A 22,895-nucleotide genomic window follows, 5' to 3' on the forward strand; every position below is an offset into this window, starting at 1 on the left:
AATATTTAGAATCCAGCCGTGTTGTCATAACACTTCCAGAGAGCGTGCTACGCTGATCAGCAACTGCTCTCTTGACCTCGCCTTTATGAGGATATCGTCCAAGTATGGGATAATTGTGACCCCTTGCTTCCGCAGGAGTACCATCATTTCCGCCATTACCTTGGTAAATATTCTCGGTGCCGTGGAGAGACCAAACGGCAACGTCTGAAATTGGTAATGACAATCCTGTACCACAAATCTGAGGTACGCCTGATGAGGTGGATAAATGGGGACATGAAGATATGCATCCTTTATGTCCAGAGACACCATAAAATCCCCCCCTTCCAGGCTTGCGATGACCGCTCTGAGCAATTCCATCTTGAACTTGAACCTTTTCAGGTATATGTTCAGGGATTTTAAATTCAATTTGGGTCTGACCGAACCGTCCGGTTTCGGTACCACAAACATGGTCAAATAATAACCCTTTCCTTGTTGAAGGAGGGGAACCTTGACCACCACCTGTTGAAGATACAATTTGTGAATTGCAGTTAACACTATTTCCCTCTCGTGGGGGGAAGCTGGCAGGGCCGATTTGAGATATCGGTGAGGGGGCATCTCTTCGAATTCCAGCTTGTATCCCTGAGACACAATCTCTATTACCCAGGGATCCAACTGGGAGTGAATCCACTTGTGGCTGAAATTTCGGAGACGCGCCCCCACCGGGCCTAGCTCCGCCTGTGGAGCCCCAGCGTCATGCTGTGGATTTAGTGGAAGCCGAGGAGGACTTCTGTTCCTGGGAACTAGCTGTATTGTGCAGCTTCTTTCCTCTACCCCTGCCTCTGGCAAGAAAGGACGCACCTCGGACTTTCTTGCCTTTTTGTTATCGAAAGGACTGCATTTGGTAATACGGTGCTTTCTTAGGTTGTGAGGAAACATATGGCAAAAAATTTGACTTTCCAGCAGTAGCTGTGGAGACCAGGTCCGAGAGACCCTCCCCAAACAATTCCTCACCCTTGTGTAAGGTAAAACCTCCATGTGCCTTTCTGAGTCGGCATCACCTGTCCATTGCCGAGTCCACAGGACCCTTCTGGCAGAAAGTCGACATAGCATTTTTTCTAGAGCCCAGTAGGCTAATGTCTCTTTGAGCATCTCTCATATATAGGACAGCGTCTTTTATATGCCCCAGGGTTATTAATATAGTATCCATGTCTAAGGTATCAAGTTCCTCAGATAAGGTATCCGTCCATGCTGCTACAGCACTACACACCCAGGCCGACGCAATTGCCGGCCTTAGTAAGGTACCTGAATGTGTATAAATGGACTTCAGGGTACCCTCCTGCTTTCTATCCGCAGCATCTTTTAGGGTGGCCGTATCCTGTGACGGCAGGGCTACCCTCTTGGATAAGCGTGTTAAAGCTTTGTCCACCCTAGGGGAGGATTCCCAGCGTAACCTGTCCGTTGGCGGGAAAGGATACTCCATAAGCATCCGTTTGGAAATCTGCAGTTTTTTATCTGGAGATTCCCAAGCCTTTTCACATAACTCATTTAGCTCATGTGAAGGGGGAAAGGTCACCATCTGCCTTTTTCCCCCCATACATATGAACCCTCTTGTCAGGGACTGGGGTTTCCTCTGTGATGTGCAACACATCTTTCATTGCTATAATCATGTAACGGATGGATTTAGCCAATTTAGGCTGTAACTTTGCATCATCGTAATCGACACTGGAGTCAGAATCCATGTCGGTATCTGTGTCAACAATTTGGGATAGTGGGCGCTTCTGAGACCCTGACGGCCTCTGCGACATAGGATCAGGCACGGGTTGAGACCCTGACTGTCCTAAGGTTTCAGCTTTATCCAACCTTTTAAGCAAGGAATTAACATTATCATTTAAAACCTTCCACATATCCATCCAATCAGGTGTCGGCGCCGTCGGCGGAGACACCACATTTATTTGCTCCCGCTCTGTTTCCACATAGCCTTCCTCGTCAAACATGTCGACACAAGCGTACCGACACACAACACACACACAGGGAATGCTCTTTTTGAAGACAGTTCCCCCACAAGGCCCTTTGGAGAGACAGAGAGAGAGTATGCCAGCACACACCCCAGCGCTATATAATACAGGAATAACACAGTAACTTAATGTTAACCCAGTAGTCGCTGTTATATTGATTTTTGCGCCAAATTATGTGCCCCCCCCCCTCTCTTTTTACCCTCTTCTACCGTGTAACTGCAGGGGAGAGCCTGGGGAGCTTCCTCTCAGCGGAGCTGTGGAGAAAAAATGGCGCTGGTGAGTGCTGAGGAAGAAGCCCCGCCCCCTCAGCGGCGGGCTTCTGTCCCGCTTTAATATACAATTTTTTGGCGGGGGCTCATACATATATACAGTGCCCAACTGTATATATGCAAACTTTTGCCAAAGAGGTCCTAATTGCTGCCCAGGGCGCGCCCCCCCTCCCCCCTGCACCCTTACAGTGACCGGAGTATGTGGGTTTAGTGTAGGAGCAATGGCGCACAGCTGCAGTGCTGTGCGTTACCTCAGTGAAGACTGGAGTCTTCTGCCGCCGATTTCGAAGTCTTCTTGCTTCTTTCACCCGGCTTCTGTCTTCCGGCTCTGCGAGGGGGACGGCGGCGCGGCTCTAGGATCGGACGACGAGGGTGAGATCCTGTGTACGATCCCTATGGAGCTTATGGTGTCCAGTAGCCCAAGAAGCAGGACCTATCTTCAGAGAGTAGGGCTGCTTCTCTCCCCTCTGTCCCACGATGCAGGGAGTCTGTTGCCAGCAGAGCTCCCTGAAAATAAAAAAACCTAACAAAATACTTTCTTACAGCAAGCTCAGGAGAGCTCACTGAACAGCACCCAGCTCGTCCGGGCACAGATTCAAACTGAGGTCTGGAGAAGGGACATAGAGGGAGGAGCCAGACCACACCAGAATCTAAATTCTTTCTTAAAGTGCCCATGTCTCCTGCGGAGCCCGTCTATTCCCCATGGTCCTTACGGAGTCCCCAGCATCCACTAGGACGTTAGAGAAATTAATGTTCTTTTGTGGCAATATTGCAACACGGTCCTTTCTTCTCTTGCATTTGAGATCAGAAACACTGACTGCCATCTGAGAATACTGTGGAGTATACAGTATAACAGACGATGATAGTTGAATCCCTATAGCGAGAGTCAGGACTGAAGAGGACTGTGATAGTGGAGTATACAGTATAAGAGACGATGATAGTGGAATCCCTATAGCGAGAGACAGGACTGAAGAGGACTGTGATTGTGGAGTATACAGTATAACAGACGATGATAGTGGAATCCCTATAGCGAGAGTCAGGACTGAAGAGGACTGTGATAGTGGAGTATACAGTATAAGAGACGATGATAGTGGAATCCCTATAGCGAGAGTCAGGACTGAAGAGGACTGTGATAGTGGAGTATACAGTATAACAGACGATGATAGTGGAATCCCTATAGCGAGAGTCAGGACTGAAGAGGACTGTGATAGTGGAGTATACAGTATAACAGACGATGATAGTGGAATCCCTATAGCGAGAGTTAGGACTGAAGTGGACTGTGGTAGTGGAGTATACAGTATAACAGACGATGATAATGGAATCCCTATAGCGAGAGTTAGGACTGAAGTGGACTGTGGTAGTGGAGTATACAGTATAACAGACGATGATAGTGGAATCCCTATAGCGAGAGTTAGGACTGAAGTGGACTGTGGTAGTGGAGTATACAGTATAACAGACGATGATAATGGAATCCCTATAGCGAGAGTTAGGACTGAAGTGGACTGTGGTAGTGGAGTATACAGTATAACAGACGATGATAGTGGAATCCCTATAGCGAGAGTTAGGGCTGAAGAGGACTGTGATAGTGGAGTATACAGTATAACAGACGATGATAGTGGAATCCCTATAGCGAGAGTTAGGACTGAAGTGGACTGTGGTAGTGGAGTATACAGTATAAGAGACGATGATAGTGGAATCCCTATAGCGAGAGTCAGGACTGAAGTGGACTGTGGTAGTGGAGTATACAGTATAACAGACGATGATGATGGAATCTATATAGCGAGAGTCAGGACTGAAGTAGACTGTGGTAGTGGAGTATACAGTATAACAGACGATGATGATGGAATCTATATAGCGAGAGTCAGGACTGAAGTAGACTGTGGTAGTGGAGTATACAGTATAACAGACGATGATAGTGGAATCCCTATAGCGAGAGTTAGGACTGAAGTGGACTGTGATAGTGGAGTATACAGTATAAGAGACGATGATAGTGGAATCCCTATAGCGAGAGACAGGACTGAAGAGGACTGTGATTGTGGAGTATACAGTATAACAGACGATGATAGTGGAATCCCTATAGCGAGAGTCAGGACTGAAGAGGACTGTGATAGTGGAGTATACAGTATAAGAGACGATGATAGTGGAATCCCTATAGCGAGAGTCAGGACTGAAGAGGACTGTGATAGTGGAGTATACAGTATAACAGACGATGATAGTGGAATCCCTATAGCGAGAGTCAGGACTGAAGAGGACTGTGATAGTGGAGTATACAGTATAACAGACGATGATAGTGGAATCCCTATAGCGAGAGTTAGGACTGAAGTGGACTGTGGTAGTGGAGTATACAGTATAACAGACGATGATAATGGAATCCCTATAGCGAGAGTTAGGACTGAAGTGGACTGTGGTAGTGGAGTATACAGTATAACAGACGATGATAGTGGAATCCCTATAGCGAGAGTTAGGACTGAAGTGGACTGTGGTAGTGGAGTATACAGTATAACAGACGATGATAATGGAATCCCTATAGCGAGAGTTAGGACTGAAGTGGACTGTGGTAGTGGAGTATACAGTATAACAGACGATGATAATGGAATCCCTATAGCGAGAGTTAGGACTGAAGTGGACTGTGGTAGTGGAGTATACAGTATAACAGACGATGATAGTGGAATCCCTATAGCGAGAGTTAGGGCTGAAGAGGACTGTGATAGTGGAGTATACAGTATAACAGACGATGATAGTGGAATCCCTATAGCGAGAGTTAGGACTGAAGTGGACTGTGGTAGTGGAGTATACAGTATAAGAGACGATGATAGTGGAATCCCTATAGCGAGAGTCAGGACTGAAGTGGACTGTGGTAGTGGAGTATACAGTATAACAGACGATGATAGTGGAATCCCTATAGCGAGAGTTAGGACTGAAGTGGACTGTGGTAGTGGAGTATACAGTATAACAGACGATGATGATGGAATCTATATAGCGAGAGTCAGGACTGAAGTAGACTGTGGTAGTGGAGTATACAGTATAACAGACGATGATAGTGGAATCCCTATAGCGAGAGTTAGGACTGAAGTGGACTGTGGTAGTGGAGTGGGATATCTTATTGATATGTAAGCCATATTAGCCCCTGCTCGTTACAGCGCTTCTAGATTTCATCTGCACGGATTCCCGAATAACTCGGACGTTGGTGGGTCAGCGGCGCACTTACTGTATGTATGGATAGACTCCGGAACGGTGCTCCCCGGCTTCTTGTGTGCAGTCTCCCCGAGCTCCACAGTCTCCAACATTTCTGAGGAAAACACAAAGATCACAGCTAAGTACACACTACACCTCACTGTCTACAGAATGACTGGCATGCATGGCCGGGAATCTAGTTACCGGGGACGTGATGTTATATGCAGCACACACAGGTCCTGGAGTGTCACCATTACACCCCTGTGCTGTAAGTCTGTGCTGTTAGTGCAAAGGGTAGGTGTCACCAGTGGGGGCAGGAGAAGTGATGTTACATGTAGCACAGCGGGCGCTGTGCTGCACACACGGGACCTGGAGGAGTACAGTGCTACAGAGGAGTCTCACCATCACAGGAACAACAAGCCAGGAGAAAAGAAGACGGCTGCACAGCACCACCATGACGCTGTCATTATATACCAGGAATAAGAAGCCAGGAGTAAAGGGGACGGCTGCACAGCACCACCATGACGCTGTCATTATATACCAGGAACAACAAGACAGGAGAAAAGGGGGCGTCTGCACAGCACCACCATGACGCTGTCATTATATACCAGGAATAAAAAGCCAGGAGTGAAGGGGAAGGCTACACAGCACCACCATGACGCTGTCATTATATACCAGGAATAAAAAGCCAGGAGTGAAGGGGAAGGCTACACAGCACCACCATGACGCTGTCATTATATACCAGGAACAACAAGACAGGAGTAAAGGGGACGGCTGCACAGCACCACCATGACACGGTCATTATATACTAGGAATAAGAAGCCAGGAGTAAAGGGGACGGCAGCACAGCACCACCATGACACGGACATTATATACCAGGAACAACAAGACAGGAGTAAAGGGGACGGCTGCACAGCACCACCATGACACGGTCATTATATACCAGGAATAAGAAGCCAGGAGTAAAGGGGACGGCTGCACAGCACCACTATGACGCTCAATCACCAGGAATAACAAGCCAGGAGAAAAGAAGACGGCTGCACAGCACCACTATGACACGGTCATTATATACCAGGAATAACAAGCCAGGAGAAAAGGGGGCGTCTGCACAGCACCACCATGACGCTGTCATTATATACCAGGAATAACAAGCCAGGAGTAAAGGGGAAGGCTACACAGCACCACCATGACACTGTCATTATATACCAGGAACAACAAGCCAGGAGTAAAGGGGAAGGATACACAGCACCACCATGACACTGTCATTATATACCAGGAATAACAAGCCAGGAGTAAAGAAGACGGCTGCACAGCACCACCATGACACTGTCATTATATACCAGGAATAACAAACCAGGAGTAAAGAAGACGGCTGCACAGCACCACCATGACACGGTCATTATATACCAGGAACAACAAGCCAGGAGTAAAGGGGACGACTGCACAGCACCACCATGACGCTGTCATTATATACCAGGAATAAAAAGCCAGGAGTAAAGGGGACGGCTGCACAGCACCACCATGACACTCAATCACCAGGAATAACAAGCCAGGAGTAAAGAAGACGGCTGCACAGCACCACCATGACATGGTCATTATATACCAGGAACAACAAGCCAGGAGTAAAGGGGACGACTGCACAGCACCACCATGACACGGTCATTATATACCAGGAACAACAAGACAGGAGTAAAGGGGACGGCTGCACAGCACCACTATGACGCTCAATCACCAGGAATAACAAGCCAGGAGTAAAGAAGACGGCTACACAGCACCACCATGACACTGTCATTATATACCAGGAATAACAAGCCAGGAGAAAAGGGGGCGTCTGCACAGCACCACCATGACGCTGTCATTATATACCAGGAATAACAAGCCAGGAGTAAAGGGGAAGGCTACACAGCACCACCATGACACTGTCATTATATACCAGGAACAACAAGCCAGGAGTAAAGGGGAAGGCTACACAGCACCACCATGACACTGTCATTATATACCAGGAATAACAAGCCAGGAGTAAAGAAGACGGCTGCACAGCACCACCATGACACTGTCATTATATACCAGGAACAACAAGCCAGGAGTAAAGGGGAAGGCTACACAGCACCACCATGACACTGTCATTATATACCAGGAATAACAAGCCAGGAGTAAAGAAGACGGCTGCACAGCACCACCATGACACTGTCATTATATACCAGGAATAACAAGACATGAGCAAAGGGGACGGCAGCACAGCACCACCATGACACTGTCATTATATACCAGGAATAACAAGACAGGAGTAAAGGGGACGGCTACACAGCACCACCATGACACTGTCATTATATACCAGGAATAACAAGACAGGAGAAAAGGGGACGGGCTGCACAGCACGACCATGACACTGTCACTATATACCAGGAACAACAAGCCAGGAGTAAAGGGGACGGCAGCACAGCACCACCATGACACGGACATTATATACCAGGAACAACAAGCCAGGAGAAAAGGGGGCGTCTGCACAGCACCAGCATGACGCTGTCATTATATACCAGGAATAACAAGCCAGGAGTAAAGGGGAAGGCTACACAGCACCACCATGACACTGTCATTATATACCAGGAATAACAAGACCGGAGAAAAGGGGACGGCTGCACAGCACCACCATGACACTGTCATTATATACCAGGAATAACAAGACAGGAGTAAAGGGGACGGCTACACAGCACCACCATGACACTGTCATTATATACCAGGAATAACAAGACAGGAGAAAAGGGGACGGGCTGCACAGCACGACCATGACACTGTCACTATATACCAGGAACAACAAGCCAGGAGTAAAGGGGACGGCAGCACAGCACCACCATGACACGGACATTATATACCAGGAACAACAAGCCAGGAGAAAAGGGGGCGTCTGCACAGCACCAGCATGACGCTGTCATTATATACCAGGAATAACAAGCCAGGAGTAAAGGGGAAGGCTACACAGCACCACCATGACACTGTCATTATATACCAGGAATAACAAGACCGGAGAAAAGGGGACGGCTGCACAGCACCACCATGACACTGTCATTATATACCAGGAATAACAAGCCAGGAGTAAAGGGGAAGGCTACACAGCACCACCATGACACTGTCATTATATACCAGGAACAACAAGCCAGGAGAAAAGGGGGCGCCTGCACAGCACCACCATGACGCTGTCATTATATACCAGGAATAACAAGACAGGAGTAAAGGGGACGGCAGCACAGCACCACCATGACACGGACATTATATACCAGGAATAACAAGCCAGGAGTAAAGGGGAAGGCTACACAGCACCACCATGACACGGACATTATATACCAGGAACAACAAGCAAGGAGAAAAGGGGACGGCTGCACAGCACCACCATGACACTGTCATTATATACCAGGAACAACAAGCAAGGAGAAAAGGGGGCGTCTGCACAGCATCAGCATGACACGGACAGTATATACCAGGAATAACAAGCCAGGAGTAAAGGAGACGGTAGTACAGCACCACCATGACACTGTCATTATATACCAGGAATAACAAGACAGGAGAAAAGGGGACACCACACAGGGGACTGGCAGGGACCACTGCCCCAGAGACACCACACACAGGGGACTGGCAGGAACCACTGCCCCAGAGACACCACACACAGGGGACTGGTAGGAACCACTGCTCCAGAGACACCACACACAGGGGACTGGCAGGAACCACTGCCCCAGAGACACCACACACAGGGGACTGGCAGGAACCACTGCCCCAGAGACACCACACACAGGGGACTGGTAGGAACCACTGCTCCAGAGACACCACACACAGGGGACTGGCAGGAACCACTGCCCCAGAGACACCACACACAGGGGACTGGCAGGAACCACTGCCCCAGAGACACCACACACAGGGGACTGGCAGGAATCACTGCCCCAGAGACACCACACACAGGGGACTGGCAGGAACCACTGCCCCAGAGACACCACACACAGGGGACTGGCAGGAACCACTGCTCCAGAGACACCATACACAGGGGACTGGCAGGATCCACCTTTCCAGAGACACCACACAGGGGACTGGCAGGAACCACTGCTCCAGAGACACCAATCACAGGGGACTGGCAGGAACCACTGCCCCAGAGACACCAATCACAGGGGACTGGCAGGAACCACTGCCCCAGAGACACCACACAGGGGACTGGCAGGAACCACTGCCCCAGAGACACCAATCACAGGGGACTGGCAGGAACCACTGCCCCAGAGACACCACACAGGGGACTGGCAGGAACCACTGCCCCAGAGACACCACACAGGGGACTGGCAGGAACCACTGCTCCAGAGACACCACACAGGGAACTGGCAGGATCCACTGCTCCAGAGACACACCACACAGGGGACTGGCAGGATCCACTGCCCCAGAGACACCACACAGGGGACTGGCAGGAATCACTGCTCCAGAGACACCACACACAGGAGACTGGGAGGAACCACTGCCCCAGACACACCACACAGGGGACTGGCAGGATCCACTGCCCCAGAGACACCACACAGGGGACTGGCAGGAACCACTGCTCCAGAGACACCACACACAGGGTACTGGCAGGATCCACTGCCCCAGAGACACCACACAGGGGACTGGCAGGATCCACTGCTCCAGAGACACCACATACAGGAGACTGGGAGGAACCACTGCCCCAGAGACACCACACAGGGGACTGGCAGGATCCACTGCTCCAGAGACACCGCACAGGGGACTGACAGGATCCACTGCTCCAGAGACACCACACACAGGGGACTGGCAGGATCCACTGCTCCAGAGACACCCCACAGGGAACTGACAGGATCCACTGCTCCAGAGACACCACACACAGGGGACTGGCAGGATCCACTGCTCCAGAAACACCACACAGGGGACTGGCAGGAAATCACTGCTCCAGAGACACCACACAGGGGACTGGCAGGATCCACTGCCCCAGAGACACCACACAGGGGACTGGCAGGAATCACTGCTCCAGAGACACCACACAGGGGACTGGCAGGAAATCACTGCTCCAGAGACACCACACACAGGAGACTGGGAGGAACCACTGCCCCAGAGACACCACACAGGGGACTGGCAGGATCCACTGCCCCAGAGACACCACACAGGGGACTGGCAGGAACCACTGCTCCAGAGACACCACACACAGGGTACTGGCAGGATCCACTGCCCCAGAGACACCACACAGGGGACTGGCAGGATCCACTGCTCCAGAGACACCACATACAGGAGACTGGGAGGAACCACTGCCCCAGAGACACCACACAGGGGACTGGCAGGATCCACTGCTCCAGAGACACCACACAGGGGACTGACAGAATCCACTGCTCCAGAGACACCACACACAGGGGACTGGCAGGATCCACTGCTCCAGAGACACCCCACAGGGAACTGACAGGATCCACTGCTCCAGAGACACCACACACAGGGGACTGGCAGGATCCACTGCTCCAGAGACACCACACAGGGGACTGGCAGGAAATCACTGCTCCAGAGACACCACACAGGGGACTGGCAGGATCCACTGCTCCAGAGACACCACACAGGGGACTGGCAGGAATCACTGCTCCAGAGACACCACACAGGGGACTGGCAGGAAATCACTGCTCCAGAGACACCACACAGGGGACTGGCAGGATCCACTGCCCCAGAGACACCACACAGGGGACTGGCAGGAATCACTGCTCCAGAGACACCACACAGGGAACTGGCAGGAATAACTGCCCCAGAGACACCACACAGGGGACTGGCAGGAATCACTGCCCCAGAGACACCACACAGGGGACTGGTAGGATCCACTGCCCCAGAGACACCACACACAGGGTACTGGCAGGATCCACTGCCCCAGAGACACCACACACAGGGTACTGGCAGGATCCACTGCCCCAGAGACACCACACAGGGGACTGGCAGGATCCACTGCTCCAGAGACACCACACAAAGGGGACTGGCAGGAACCACTGCTCCAGAGACACCACACAGGGAACTGGCAGGATCCACTGCTCCAGAGACACCACACAGGGGACTGGCAGGGTCCACTGCTCCAGAGACACCACACACAGGGGACTGGCAGGAACCACTGCTCCAGACACACCACACAGGGAACTGGCAGGATCCACTGCTCCAGAGACATCACACACAGGGGACTGGCAGGATCCACTGCCCCAGAGACACCACACAGGGGACTGGCAGGATCCACTGCTCCAGAGACACCACACACAGGGGACTGGCAGGAACCACTGCTCCAGAGACACCACACAGGGGACTGGCAGGATCCACTGCTCCAGAGACACCACACAGGGGACTGGCAGGATCCACTGCTCCAGAGACACCACACAGGGAACTGGCAGGATCCACTGCTCCAGAGACACCACACAGGGAACTGGCAGGATCCACTGCTCCAGAGACACCACACAGGGGACTGGCAGGATCCACTGCTCCAGAGACACCACACAGGGGACTGGCAGGATCCACTGCTCCAGAGACAACACACAGGGGACTGACAGGATCCACTGCTCCAGAGACACCACACAGGGGACTGGCAGGATCCACTGCTCCAGAGACACCACACAGGGAACTGGCAGGATCCACTGCTCCAGAGACACCACACAGGGGACTGGCAGGATCCACTGCTCCAGAGACACCACACACAGGGGACTGGCAGGATCCACTGCTCCAGGGACACCACACAGGGGACTGACAGGATCCACTGCTCCAGAGACACCACACAGGGGACTGACAGGATCCACTGCTCCAGAGACACCACACAGGGGACTGGCAGGAACCACTGCCCCAGAGACACCACACACAGGGGACTGGCAGGATCCACTGCTCCAGAGACACCACACAGGGGACTGGCAGGATCCACTGCTCCAGAGACACCACACACAGGGGACTGGCAGGATCCACTGCTCCAGGGACACCACACAGGGGACTGACAGGATCCACTGCTCCAGAGACACCACACAGGGGACTGACAGGATCCACTGCTCCAGAGACACCACACAGGGGACTGGCAGGAACCACTGCCCCAGAGACACCACACAGGGAACTGGCAGAAACCACTGCCCCAGAGACATCACACGGGGGACTGACAGGATCCACTGCCCCAGAGACACCACACAGGGGACTGGCAGGATCCACTGCTGCAGAGACATCACACGGGGGACTGACAGGATCCACTGCCCCAGAGACACCACACAGGGGACTGGCAGAAACCACTGCCCCAGAGACATCACACGGGGGACTGACAGGATCCACTGCCCCAGAGACACCACACAGGGGACTGGCAGGAACCACTGCTCCAGAGACACCACACAGGGAACTGGCAGGATCCTGTGAGAGTGCCACGCTGCTGGTATGACCCGTGGCAGTATGCTGGTGTGCAGTGGGTCATACTTCTGGTCGTGTAGTGTGTATATACCTTACACCTGGCGGTGGCGTTACACACACAGTAACAGTTCTGTCATTCTGTAAATCATTTCTTTTGTTCTTTTATAATGTAAATACCACCACAAACGCATCTACTGTAGTATTCCAGCGCACCCTCATCATCCTCTTTCCAGGCAGGGCTTCTGGATATTGGCAGGAACCCAGACTGCTTTAGCACCTAGCTGTTACCCAGACACTGTAGCCGCCGGTAACCCCGCCATCATGGCAGCAAAGGTGACCCTGGCTAAGCAGACAGCAACGAGGAGGTTATTACAGAGCAGCTCAGGCTGCATGCTGTACTTACTGTACACCACCAATCGCTGGCTACAGAGCACGTCCTATACGCACACATGCCTGGGCCACAATGAGGCTCTGACCCTGACGTCCTCCATGCACAGAGGAGACGCCCGCAGGTTACCCCAGAAGTGAGGTCCCGAGTCTGCTACTCACTGTCCATAAGTCTCCAGTTCAGGAGGGGATCATACACAAAGGCTTCCAACACTGCCATCACGCTGTCCTTGTGTTCCCGCAGCACCTCCATTACCGTATGGCAGGTAATCCGGTAGTTTCCATCCAGGCCCGTGACCTGCCAAAGGCACAGACTGGTATTAGAGGGCACCAATCACACGGCGTGTCACACGCACAGCAGCCAACAATACTTACCTCCATGGCATTGGTCAGCATCCTTGTCAGACGGAACGGGATCTTCTCAGGAAACTTCTCCCTGGTCATGGCCACCTGAAATAACAACACATTGCTCAAGTACAGATTGAACCCAGAGCCAAGGCGTCTGAACACATTGCGGGAGCAGGTGGCATGGCGCTGTATGCAATGCTGGGATTAGGAGGAGCAGGTGACACGGGGCATGGCGCTGTATGCAATGCTGGGATTAGCAGGAGGCATGGCGCTGTATGCAATACTGGGATTAGGAGGAGGTGACATGGGGTATGGCGCTGTATGCAATGCTGGGATTAGGAGGAGGCATGGCGCCGTATGCAATGCTGGGATTAGGAGGAGCAGGTGACATGGGGTATGGCGCTGTATGCAATGCTGGGATTAGGAGGAGCAGGTGGCATGGCACTGTATGCAATGCTGGGATTAGCAGGAGCAGGTGACACGGGGCATGGCACTGTATGCAATGCTGGGATTAGAAGCAGGTGACACGGGGCATGGCGCTGTATGCAATGCTGGGATTAGGAGGAGCAGGTGACACGGGGCATGGCGCTGTATGCAATGCTGGGATTAGGAGGAGCAGGTGACACGGGGCATGGCACTGTATGCAATACTGGGATTAGCAGGAGGCATGGCGCTGTATGCAATGCTGGGATTAGCAGGAGGCACGGCGCTGTATGCAATACTGGGATTAGGAGGAGGTGACACGGGGCATGGCGCTGTATGCAATGCTGGGATTAGCAGGAGGCATGGCGCTGTATGCAATGCTGGGATTAGCAGGAGGCATGGCGCTGTATGCAATGCTGGGATTAGGAGGAGGTGACATGGGGTATGGCGCTGTATGCAATGCTGGGATTAGGAGGAGGCATGGCGCCGTATGCAATGCTGGGATTAGGAGGAGCAGGTGACACGGGGCATGGCACTGTATGCAATGCTGGGATTAGGAGGAGCAGGTGACACGGGGCATGGCGCTGTATGCAATGCTGGGATTAGGAGGAGCAGGTGACACGGGGCATGGCGCTGTATGCAATGCTGGGATTAGGAGGAGCAGGTGACACGGGGCATGGCGCTGTATGCAATGCTGGGATTAGGAGGAGCAGGTGACACGGGGCATGGCACTGTATGCAATGCTGGGATTAGGAGGAGCAGGTGGCATGCAATGCTGGGATTAGGAAGAGCAGGTGGCACGGGGCATGGCGCTGTATGCAATGCTGGGATTAGGAGGAGGTGTCACGGGGCATGGCGCTGTATGCAATGCTGGGATTAGGAGGAGGTGTCACGGGGCATGGCGCTGTATGCAATGCTGGGATTAGGAGGTGTCACGGGGCATGGCGCTGTATGCAATGCTGGGATTAGGAGGAGCAGGTGACACGGGGCATGGCGCTGTATGCAATGCTGGAATTAGGAGGAGCAGGTGACACGGGGTATGGCGCTGTATGCAATGCTGGGATTAGGAGGAGCAGGTGACACGGGGCATGGCGCTGTATGCAATGCTGGGATTAGGAGGAGCAGGTGACACGGGGCATGGCACTGTATGCAATGCTGGGATTAGGAGGAGCAGGTGACACGGGGCATGGCGCTGTATGCAATGCTGGGATTAGCAGGAGCAGGTGTCACGGGGCATGGCGCTGTATGCAATGCTGGGATTAGGAGGAGCAGGTGACATGGGGCATGGCGCTGTATGCAATGCTGGGATTAGGAGGAGCAGGTGACACGGGGCATGGCGCTGTATGCAATGCTGGGATTAGGAGGAGCAGGTGACACGGGGCATGGCGCTGTATGCAATGCTGGGATTAGGAGGAGCAGGTGACACGGGGCATGGCACTGTATGCAATGCTGGGATTAGGAGGAGCAAGTGGCATGGCGCTGTATGCAATGCTGGGATTAGGAAGAGCAGGTGGCACGGGGCATGGCGCTGTATGCAATGCTGGGATTAGGAGGAGCAGGTGGCATGGGGCATGGCGCTGTATGCAATGCTGGGATTAGGAGGAGCAGGTGACACGGGGCATGGCGCTGTATGCAATGCTGGGATTAGGAGGAGGAGGTGACACGGGTCATGGCACTGTATGCAATGCTGGGATTAGGAGGAGCAGGTGTCACGGGGCATGGCGCTGTATGCAATGCTGGGATTAGGAGGAGGTGACACGGGGCATGGCACTGTATGCAATGCTGGGATTAGGAGGAGGTGACACGGGGCAATGCTGGAATTAGCAGGAGAAGGGCGCTGTACGCAATGCTGGAATTAGCAGGAGAAGGGCGCTGTACGCAATGCTGGAATTAGCAGGAGAAGGGCGCTGTACGCAATGCTGGAATTAGCAGAAGGGCGCTGTACGCAATGCTGGAATTATCAGAAGGGTGCTGTACGCAATGCTGGAATTAGCAGGAGAAGGGCGCTGTAGGCAATGCTGGGATTAGCAGGAGAAGGGCGCTGTACGCAATGCTGGAATTAGCAGGAGAAGGGCGCTGTATGCAATGCTGGTATTAGCAGGAGAAGGGCGCTGTAGGCAATGCTGGGATTAGCAGGAGAAGGGCGCTGTACGCAATGCTGGAATTAGCAGGAGAAGGGCGCTGTATGCAATGCTGGGATTAGCAGGAGAAGGGCGTTGTAGGCAATGTTGGGATTAGCAGGAGAAGGGCGCTGTACGCAATGCTGGGATTAGCAGGAGAAGGGCGTTGTAGGCAATGTTGGGATTAGCAGGAGAAGGGCGCTGTACGCAATGCTGGGATTAGCAGAAGGGGGGCGCTGTATGCAATGTTGGGATTAGCAGGAGACTGGCGCTGTATGCAATGCTGGGATTAGCAGGAGAAGGGCGCTGTATGCAATGCTGGGATTAGCAGGAGAAGGGCGCTGTATGGAATGCTGGGAATAGCAGGAGAAGGGCGCTGTACGCAATGCTGGGAATAGCAGGAGAAGGGCGCTGTACGCAATGCTGGGATTAGCAGGAGAAGGGCGCTGTACGCAATGCTGGGATTAGCAGGAGAAGGGCGTTGTACGCAATGCTGGGATTAGCAGTAGAAGGGCGTTGTACGCAATGCTGGGATTAGCAGGAGAAGGACGCTGTAGGCAATGTTGGGATTAGCAGGAGACGGGCGCTACATGCAATGCTGGGATTAGCAGGAGAAGGGCGCTGTATGCAATGCTGGGATTAGCAGGAGACGGGCGCTACATGCAATGCTGGGATTAGCAGGAGAAGGGCGTTGTACGCAATGCTGGGATTAGCAGTAGAAGGGCGTTGTACGCAATGCTGGGATTAGCAGGAGAAGGACGCTGTAGGCAATGTTGGGATTAGCAGGAGACGGGCGCTACATGCAATGCTGGGATTAGCAGGAGAAGGGCGCTGTATGCAATGCTGGGATTAGCAGGAGACGGGCGCTACATGCAATGCTGGGATTAGCAGGAGAAGGGCGCTGTATGCAATGCTGGGATTAGCAGGAGAAGGGCGCTGTATGCAATGTTGGGATTAGCAGAAGGGGGGCGCTGTATGCAATGCTGGGATTAGCAGGAGAAGGGCGCTGCATGCAATGCTGGGATTAGCAGAAGGGCGCTGTATGCAATGCTGGGATTAGCAGGAGAAGGGCGTTGTACGCAATGCTGGGATTAGCAGAAGGGCGCTGTATGCAATGCTGGGATTAGCAGGAGAAGGGCGTTGTACGCAATGCTGGGATTAGCAGGAGAAGGGCGCTGCATGCAATGCTGGGACTAGCAGGAGAAGGGCGCTGCATGCAATGCTGGGATTAGCAGAAGGGCGCTGTATGCAATGCTGGGATTAGCAGGAGAAGGGCGCTGCATGCAATGCTGGGATTAGCAGGAGAAGGGCGCTGCATGCAATGCTGGGATTAGCAGAAGGGCGCTGTATGCAATGCTGGGATTAGCAGGAGAAGGGCGCTGCATGCAATGCTGGGATTAGCAGAAGGGCGCTGTATGCAATGCTGGGATTAGCAGGAGAAGGGCGCTGTATGCAATGCTGGGATTAGCAGAAGGGCGCTGTATGCAATGCTGGGATTAGCAGGAGAAGGGTGTTGTACGCAATGCTGGGATTAGCAGGAGAAGGACGCTGTAGGCAATGTTGGGATTAGCAGGAGAAGGGCGCTGTATGCAATGCTGGGATTAGCAGGAGAAGGGCGCTGTATGCAATGTTGGGATTAGCAGAAGGGCGCTGTATGCAATGCTGGGATTAGCAGGAGAAGGGCGCTGTATGCAATGTTGGGATTAGCAGGAGAAGGACGCTGTACGCAATGCTGGGATTAGCAGGAGAAGGGCGCTGTACGCAATGCTGGGATTAGCAGCAGAAGGGCGTTGTACGCAATGCTGGGATTAGCAGGAGAAGGACGCTGTAGGCAATGTTGGGATTAGCAGGAGAAGGGCGCTGCATGCAATGCTGGGATTAGCAGAAGGGCGCTGTATGCAATGCTGGGATTAGCAGGAGAAGGGCGCTGCATGCAATGCTGGGATTAGCAGAAGGGCGCTGTATGCAATGCTGGGATTAGCAGGAGAAGGGCGCTGTATGCAATGCTGGGATTAGCAGAAGGGCGCTGTATGCAATGCTGGGATTAGCAGGAGAAGGGCGCTGTATGCAATGCTGGGATTAGCAGGAGAAGGGCGTTGTACGCAATGCTGGGATTAGCAGGAGAAGGTCGTTGTACGCAATGCTGGGATTAGCAGGAGAAGGGCGCTGTATGCAATGTTGGGATTAGCAGGAGAAGGGCGTTGTACGCAATGTTGGGATCAGCAACACTCAAGGGTAAAGTGGAGTTTAGAATTTGCCCATAGCAACAAACCAGCATCTACTTTTAATTTTATACAGTTCACTTTATTAATGGTACAGTATCTTAGATCTGACTGATTGCTGTGGGCTCCATTCTTACTGCTGGATACATCTCCCCCTATATCTGTGACTGCGGCAGGCTGGGGTGGGTGTCTATGTTTTATCAGATCTACTAGATTTTCAGTTTGATTAATTTGTGAACAATAAACATGTAAGTAATTACCTCAAAACAGTCCCCAAAGTCAATGTGTAGAATTTTCCCGCTGAGGCGATCCAACATCAGGTTAGAAGGATGTCTGTATGAAGAGAAGACCGTTATTGATTTTCTGACGCAAGTATCAGGAACCTTCTCCCAGAAATCCACCTCCCCCTATCAAATCTTCATCCATTCCCTGCATATTGCACTTATCTACCGCTGCAAGGCCAAACTCCACCCGCCTTCCTCAGGCCAATCTCCACCCACATGCCCACTGCCCCAGGCCAACCTCCACCTGCCTGCCCACTGCCTCAGGCCAACCTCCACCCGCCTGCCCACTGCCTCAGGCCAACCTCCACCCGCCTGCCCACTGCCTCAGGCCAACCTCCACCCGCCTGCCCACTGCCTCAGGCCAACCTCCACCCGCCTGCCCACTGCCTCAGGCCAACCTCCTCCCGCCTGCCCACTGCCTAAAACCAACCATCACTCGCCTGCCCACTGCCTAAAACCAACCATCACTCGCCTGCCCACTGCCTAAAACCAACCTCCACCCGCCTGCCCTCAAGCCAACCTCCACCCGCCTGCCCTCAAGCCAACCTCCACCCGCCTGCCCTCAAGCCAACCTCCACCCGCCTGCCCTCAAGCCAACCTCCACCCGCCTGCCCTCAAGCCAACCATCACCCGCCTGCCCTCAAGCCAACCATCACCTGCCTTACTCTTCGCCTGCCTCAGGCCAACCTCCACCCGCCTGCCTCAGGCCAACCTCCACCCGCCTATAAATATATATCAAATACCTGTCACCCAGGCCGAGAATGTATCCGACCATGGACATCACAGCCAAAGAACGGGTGTAATTTGTTCTCCTGTCAAACCAGACCTGAAATATGAAGTGAGCTATGAAACACATCTCTCATAATGATACAATGAAGAAGGAAGGTTTGGTAAACTCTATCATGAGACAAGAACACTTATGAGGGGTTGTATCAAACCTCAGAAAGAAGTGAATAAGTTGCCCATAGCAACCAATCATCTTCTAATTATTTATTTACTACCGCTGATTGGTTGCTATTGGCAACTTACATAGTAACAGTTGCTGAGGTTGAAAAAAAAAATATGAATTTACTCACCGGTAATTCTATTTCTCGTAGTCCGCAGTGGATGCTGGGGACTCCGTAAGGACCATGGGGAATAGCGGGCTCCACAGGAGACTGGGCACTCTAAAGAAAGATTTAGTACTATCTGGTGTGCACTGGCTCCTCCCTCTATGCCCCTCCTCCAGACCTCAGTTAAGGAAACTGTGCCCGGAAGAGCTGACATTACAAGGAAAGGATTTTGGAATCCCGGGTAAGACTCATACCAGCCACACCAATCACACCGTATAACTTGTGATAAACTTACCCAGTTAACAGTATGAACAACCAACAGAGCATCAACCAATGGATGCCAACATAACATAACCCTTTATTAAGCAATAACTATATACACGTATTGCAGAAAGTCCGCACTTGGGATGGGCGCCCAGCATCCACTACGGACTACGAGAAATAGAATTACCGGTGAGTAAATTCTTATTTTCTCTAACGTCCTAGTGGATGCTGGGACTCCGTAAGGACCATGGGGATTATACCAAAGCTCCCAAACGGGCGGGAGAGTGCGGATGACTCTGCAGCACCGAATGGGCAAACACCAAGTCCTCCTCAGCCAGGGTATCAAATTTGTAGAACTTTGCAAATGTGTTTGAACCCGACCAAGTAGCAGCTCGGCAAAGCTGTAATGCCGAGACCCCTCGGGCAGCCGCCCAAGAAGAGCCCACCTTCCTTGTGGAATGGGCTTTTACGGATTTTGGATGCGGCAATCCAGCCGCAGAATGAGCCTGCTGAATCGTGTTACAGATCCAGCGAGCAATAGACTGCTTTGAAGCAGGAGCACCCAGCTTGTTGGATGCATACAGGATAAACAGCGAGTCAGTCTTCCTGACTCCAGCCGTCCTGGCAACATAGATCTTCAAAGCCCTGACTACATCAAGCAACTTGGAATCCTCCAAGTCACGAGTAGCCGCAGGCACCATAATGGGTTGGTTCAGATGAAAAGATGACACCACCTTTGGCAGAAACTGCGGACGAGTTCGCAATTCTGCCCTGTCCATATGGAAAACCAGATAGGGGCTTTTACATGACAAAGCCGCCAATTCTGACACACGCCTAGCTGAGGCTAGGGCCAACAGCATGACCACTTTCCATGTGAGATACTTTAGCTCCACCGTCTTAAGTGGCTCAAACCAGTGGGATTTCAGGAAAGCAAAGACCACGTTAAGATCCCAAGGTGCCACTGGTGGCACAAAAGGAGGCTGAATATGTAGCACTCCCTTAACAAACGTCTGAACCTCAGGCTGTGAAGCCAGTTCTTTTTGAAAGAAAATGGATAGGGCCGAAATCTGGACCTTTATGGACCCTAATTTTAGGCCCATAGTCACTCCTGACTGTAGGAAGTGCAGGAATCGACCCAGCTGAAATTCCTCTGTAGGGGCCTTCCTGGCCTCACACCAAGCAACATATTTTCGCCATATACGGTGATAATGTTTTGCTGTCACGTCCTTCCTAGCCTTTATCAGCGTAGGAATAACTGCTTCCGGAATGCCCTTTTCTGCTAGGATCCGGTGTTCAACCGCCATGCCGTCAAACGCAGCCGCGGTAAGTCTTGGAACAGACAGGGCCCTTGTTGTAACAGGTCCTGTTTGAGAGGCAGAGGCCATGGGTCCTCTGTGAGCATTTCTTGCAATTCCGGGTACCAAGTCCTTCTTGGCCAATCCGGAACGATGAGTATCGTTCTCACTCCTCTTTTTCTTACAATTCTCAGCACCTTTGGTATGAGAGGAAGATGAGGAAACACGTAGACCGACTGGAACACCCACTGTGTTACTAGTGCGTCCACAGCTATCGCCTGAGGGTCCCTTGACCTGGCGCAATATCTTTTTAGCTTTTTGTTGAGACGGGACGCCATCATGTCCACCTGTGGCAGTTCCCATCGATTTGCAATCTGCGTGAACACTTCTTGATGAAGTCCCCACTCTCCCGGGTGGAGGTCGTGTCTGCTGAGGAAGTCTGCTTCCCAGTTGTCCACTCCCGGAATGAACACTGCTGACAGTGCTAGTACGTGATTCTCCGCCCACCGAAGAATCCTGGCTGCTTCTGCCATTGCCACCCTGCTTCTTGTGCCGCCCTGGCGGTTTACATGGGCCACTGCCGTGATGTTGTCTGACTGAATCAGCACTGGTTGGTTTCGAAGCAGAGGCTCCGCTTGACTCAGGGCGTTGTATATGGCCCTTAGTTCCAGGATATTGATGTGCAGACAAGTCTCCTGACTTGACCACAACCCTTAGAAGTTTCTTCCTTGAGTGACTGCCCCCCACCCTCGGAGGCTTGCATCCGTGGTCACCAGGACCCAGTCCTGTATGCCGAATCTGCGGCCCTCGAGGAGGTGAGCACCTTGTAGCCACCACAGAAGAGACACCCTGGCCCTGGGGGACAGGGTGATCATCCGATGTATCTGAAGATGCGATCCGGACCACTTGTCCAGCAGATCCCACTGAAAGATCCTCGCATGGAACCTGCCGAAGGGAATGGCTTCGTATGACGCCACCATCTTTCCCAGGACTCGCGTGCAGCGATGCACCGACACCTGTTTTGGCTTTAGGAGGTCTCTGACCAGAGTCACGAGCTCCTGAGCCTTCTCCTCCGGGAGAAACACCTTCTTCTGGTCTGTGTCCAGAATCATGCCCAGGAAGGAGAGACGCGTCGCAGGAATCAGCTGCGACTTTGGAATGTTCAGAATCCAGCCGTGCTGACGCAACACTTCCTGAGAGTGTGCTACGCTGATCAGCAACTGCTCCCTGGACCTCGGCTTTATGAGGAGATCGTCCAAGTATGGGATAATTGTAACCCCTTGCTTCCGAAGGAGCACCATCATTTCCGCCATCGCTTTGGTAAAAACTCTCGGTGCCGTGGACAGGCCAAACGGCAACGTCTGGAATTGGTAATGACAGTCCTGTACCACAAACCTGAGGTACTCCTGATGAGGCGGATAAATGGGGACATGCAAGTAAGCATCCTTGATGTCCAGAGACACCATAAAATCCCCTTCCTCCAGGCTTGCAATGACCGCTCTGAGCGATTCCATTTTGAACTTGAATTTCTTCAGATAAATGTTCAGGGATTTTAAATTTAAAATGGGTCTGACCGAACCGTCCGGTTTCGGTACCACAAACATAGTGGAATAGTAGCCCCTTTCCCGTTGAAGGGGGGGGACCTCTATCACCACCTGCTGGAGAAAAAGTTTGTGAATTGCCTCCAACATT

At 52.4% G+C, this 22,895-nt stretch overlaps 1 protein-coding gene across 5 annotated transcripts in view; it reads right to left on the reverse strand.

The window, feature by feature from the left end:
* The window catches only part of MTOR (mechanistic target of rapamycin kinase), a 634,684-nt gene that overhangs the window by 25,080 nt on the left and 586,709 nt on the right, over nucleotides 1–22,895 (reverse strand). For all 5 annotated transcript variants that reach the window (XM_063948692.1, XM_063948690.1, XM_063948689.1 and 2 more), the window contains exons 52-56: nucleotides 19,336–19,418; nucleotides 18,569–18,641; nucleotides 13,571–13,645; nucleotides 13,358–13,493; nucleotides 5,472–5,552 (exon numbers count right to left, since the gene is read on the reverse strand). In XM_063948692.1, coding sequence (XP_063804762.1) covers nucleotides 5,472–5,552; nucleotides 13,358–13,493; nucleotides 13,571–13,645; nucleotides 18,569–18,641; nucleotides 19,336–19,418 — 448 coding nt within the window. The remainder of the gene's footprint in view (nucleotides 1–5,471; nucleotides 5,553–13,357; nucleotides 13,494–13,570; nucleotides 13,646–18,568; nucleotides 18,642–19,335; nucleotides 19,419–22,895) is intronic.

This window comes from Pseudophryne corroboree (genome assembly GCF_028390025.1).
Source record: "Pseudophryne corroboree isolate aPseCor3 chromosome 10 unlocalized genomic scaffold, aPseCor3.hap2 SUPER_10_unloc_2, whole genome shotgun sequence".
Taxonomy (NCBI): domain Eukaryota; kingdom Metazoa; phylum Chordata; class Amphibia; order Anura; family Myobatrachidae; genus Pseudophryne; species Pseudophryne corroboree.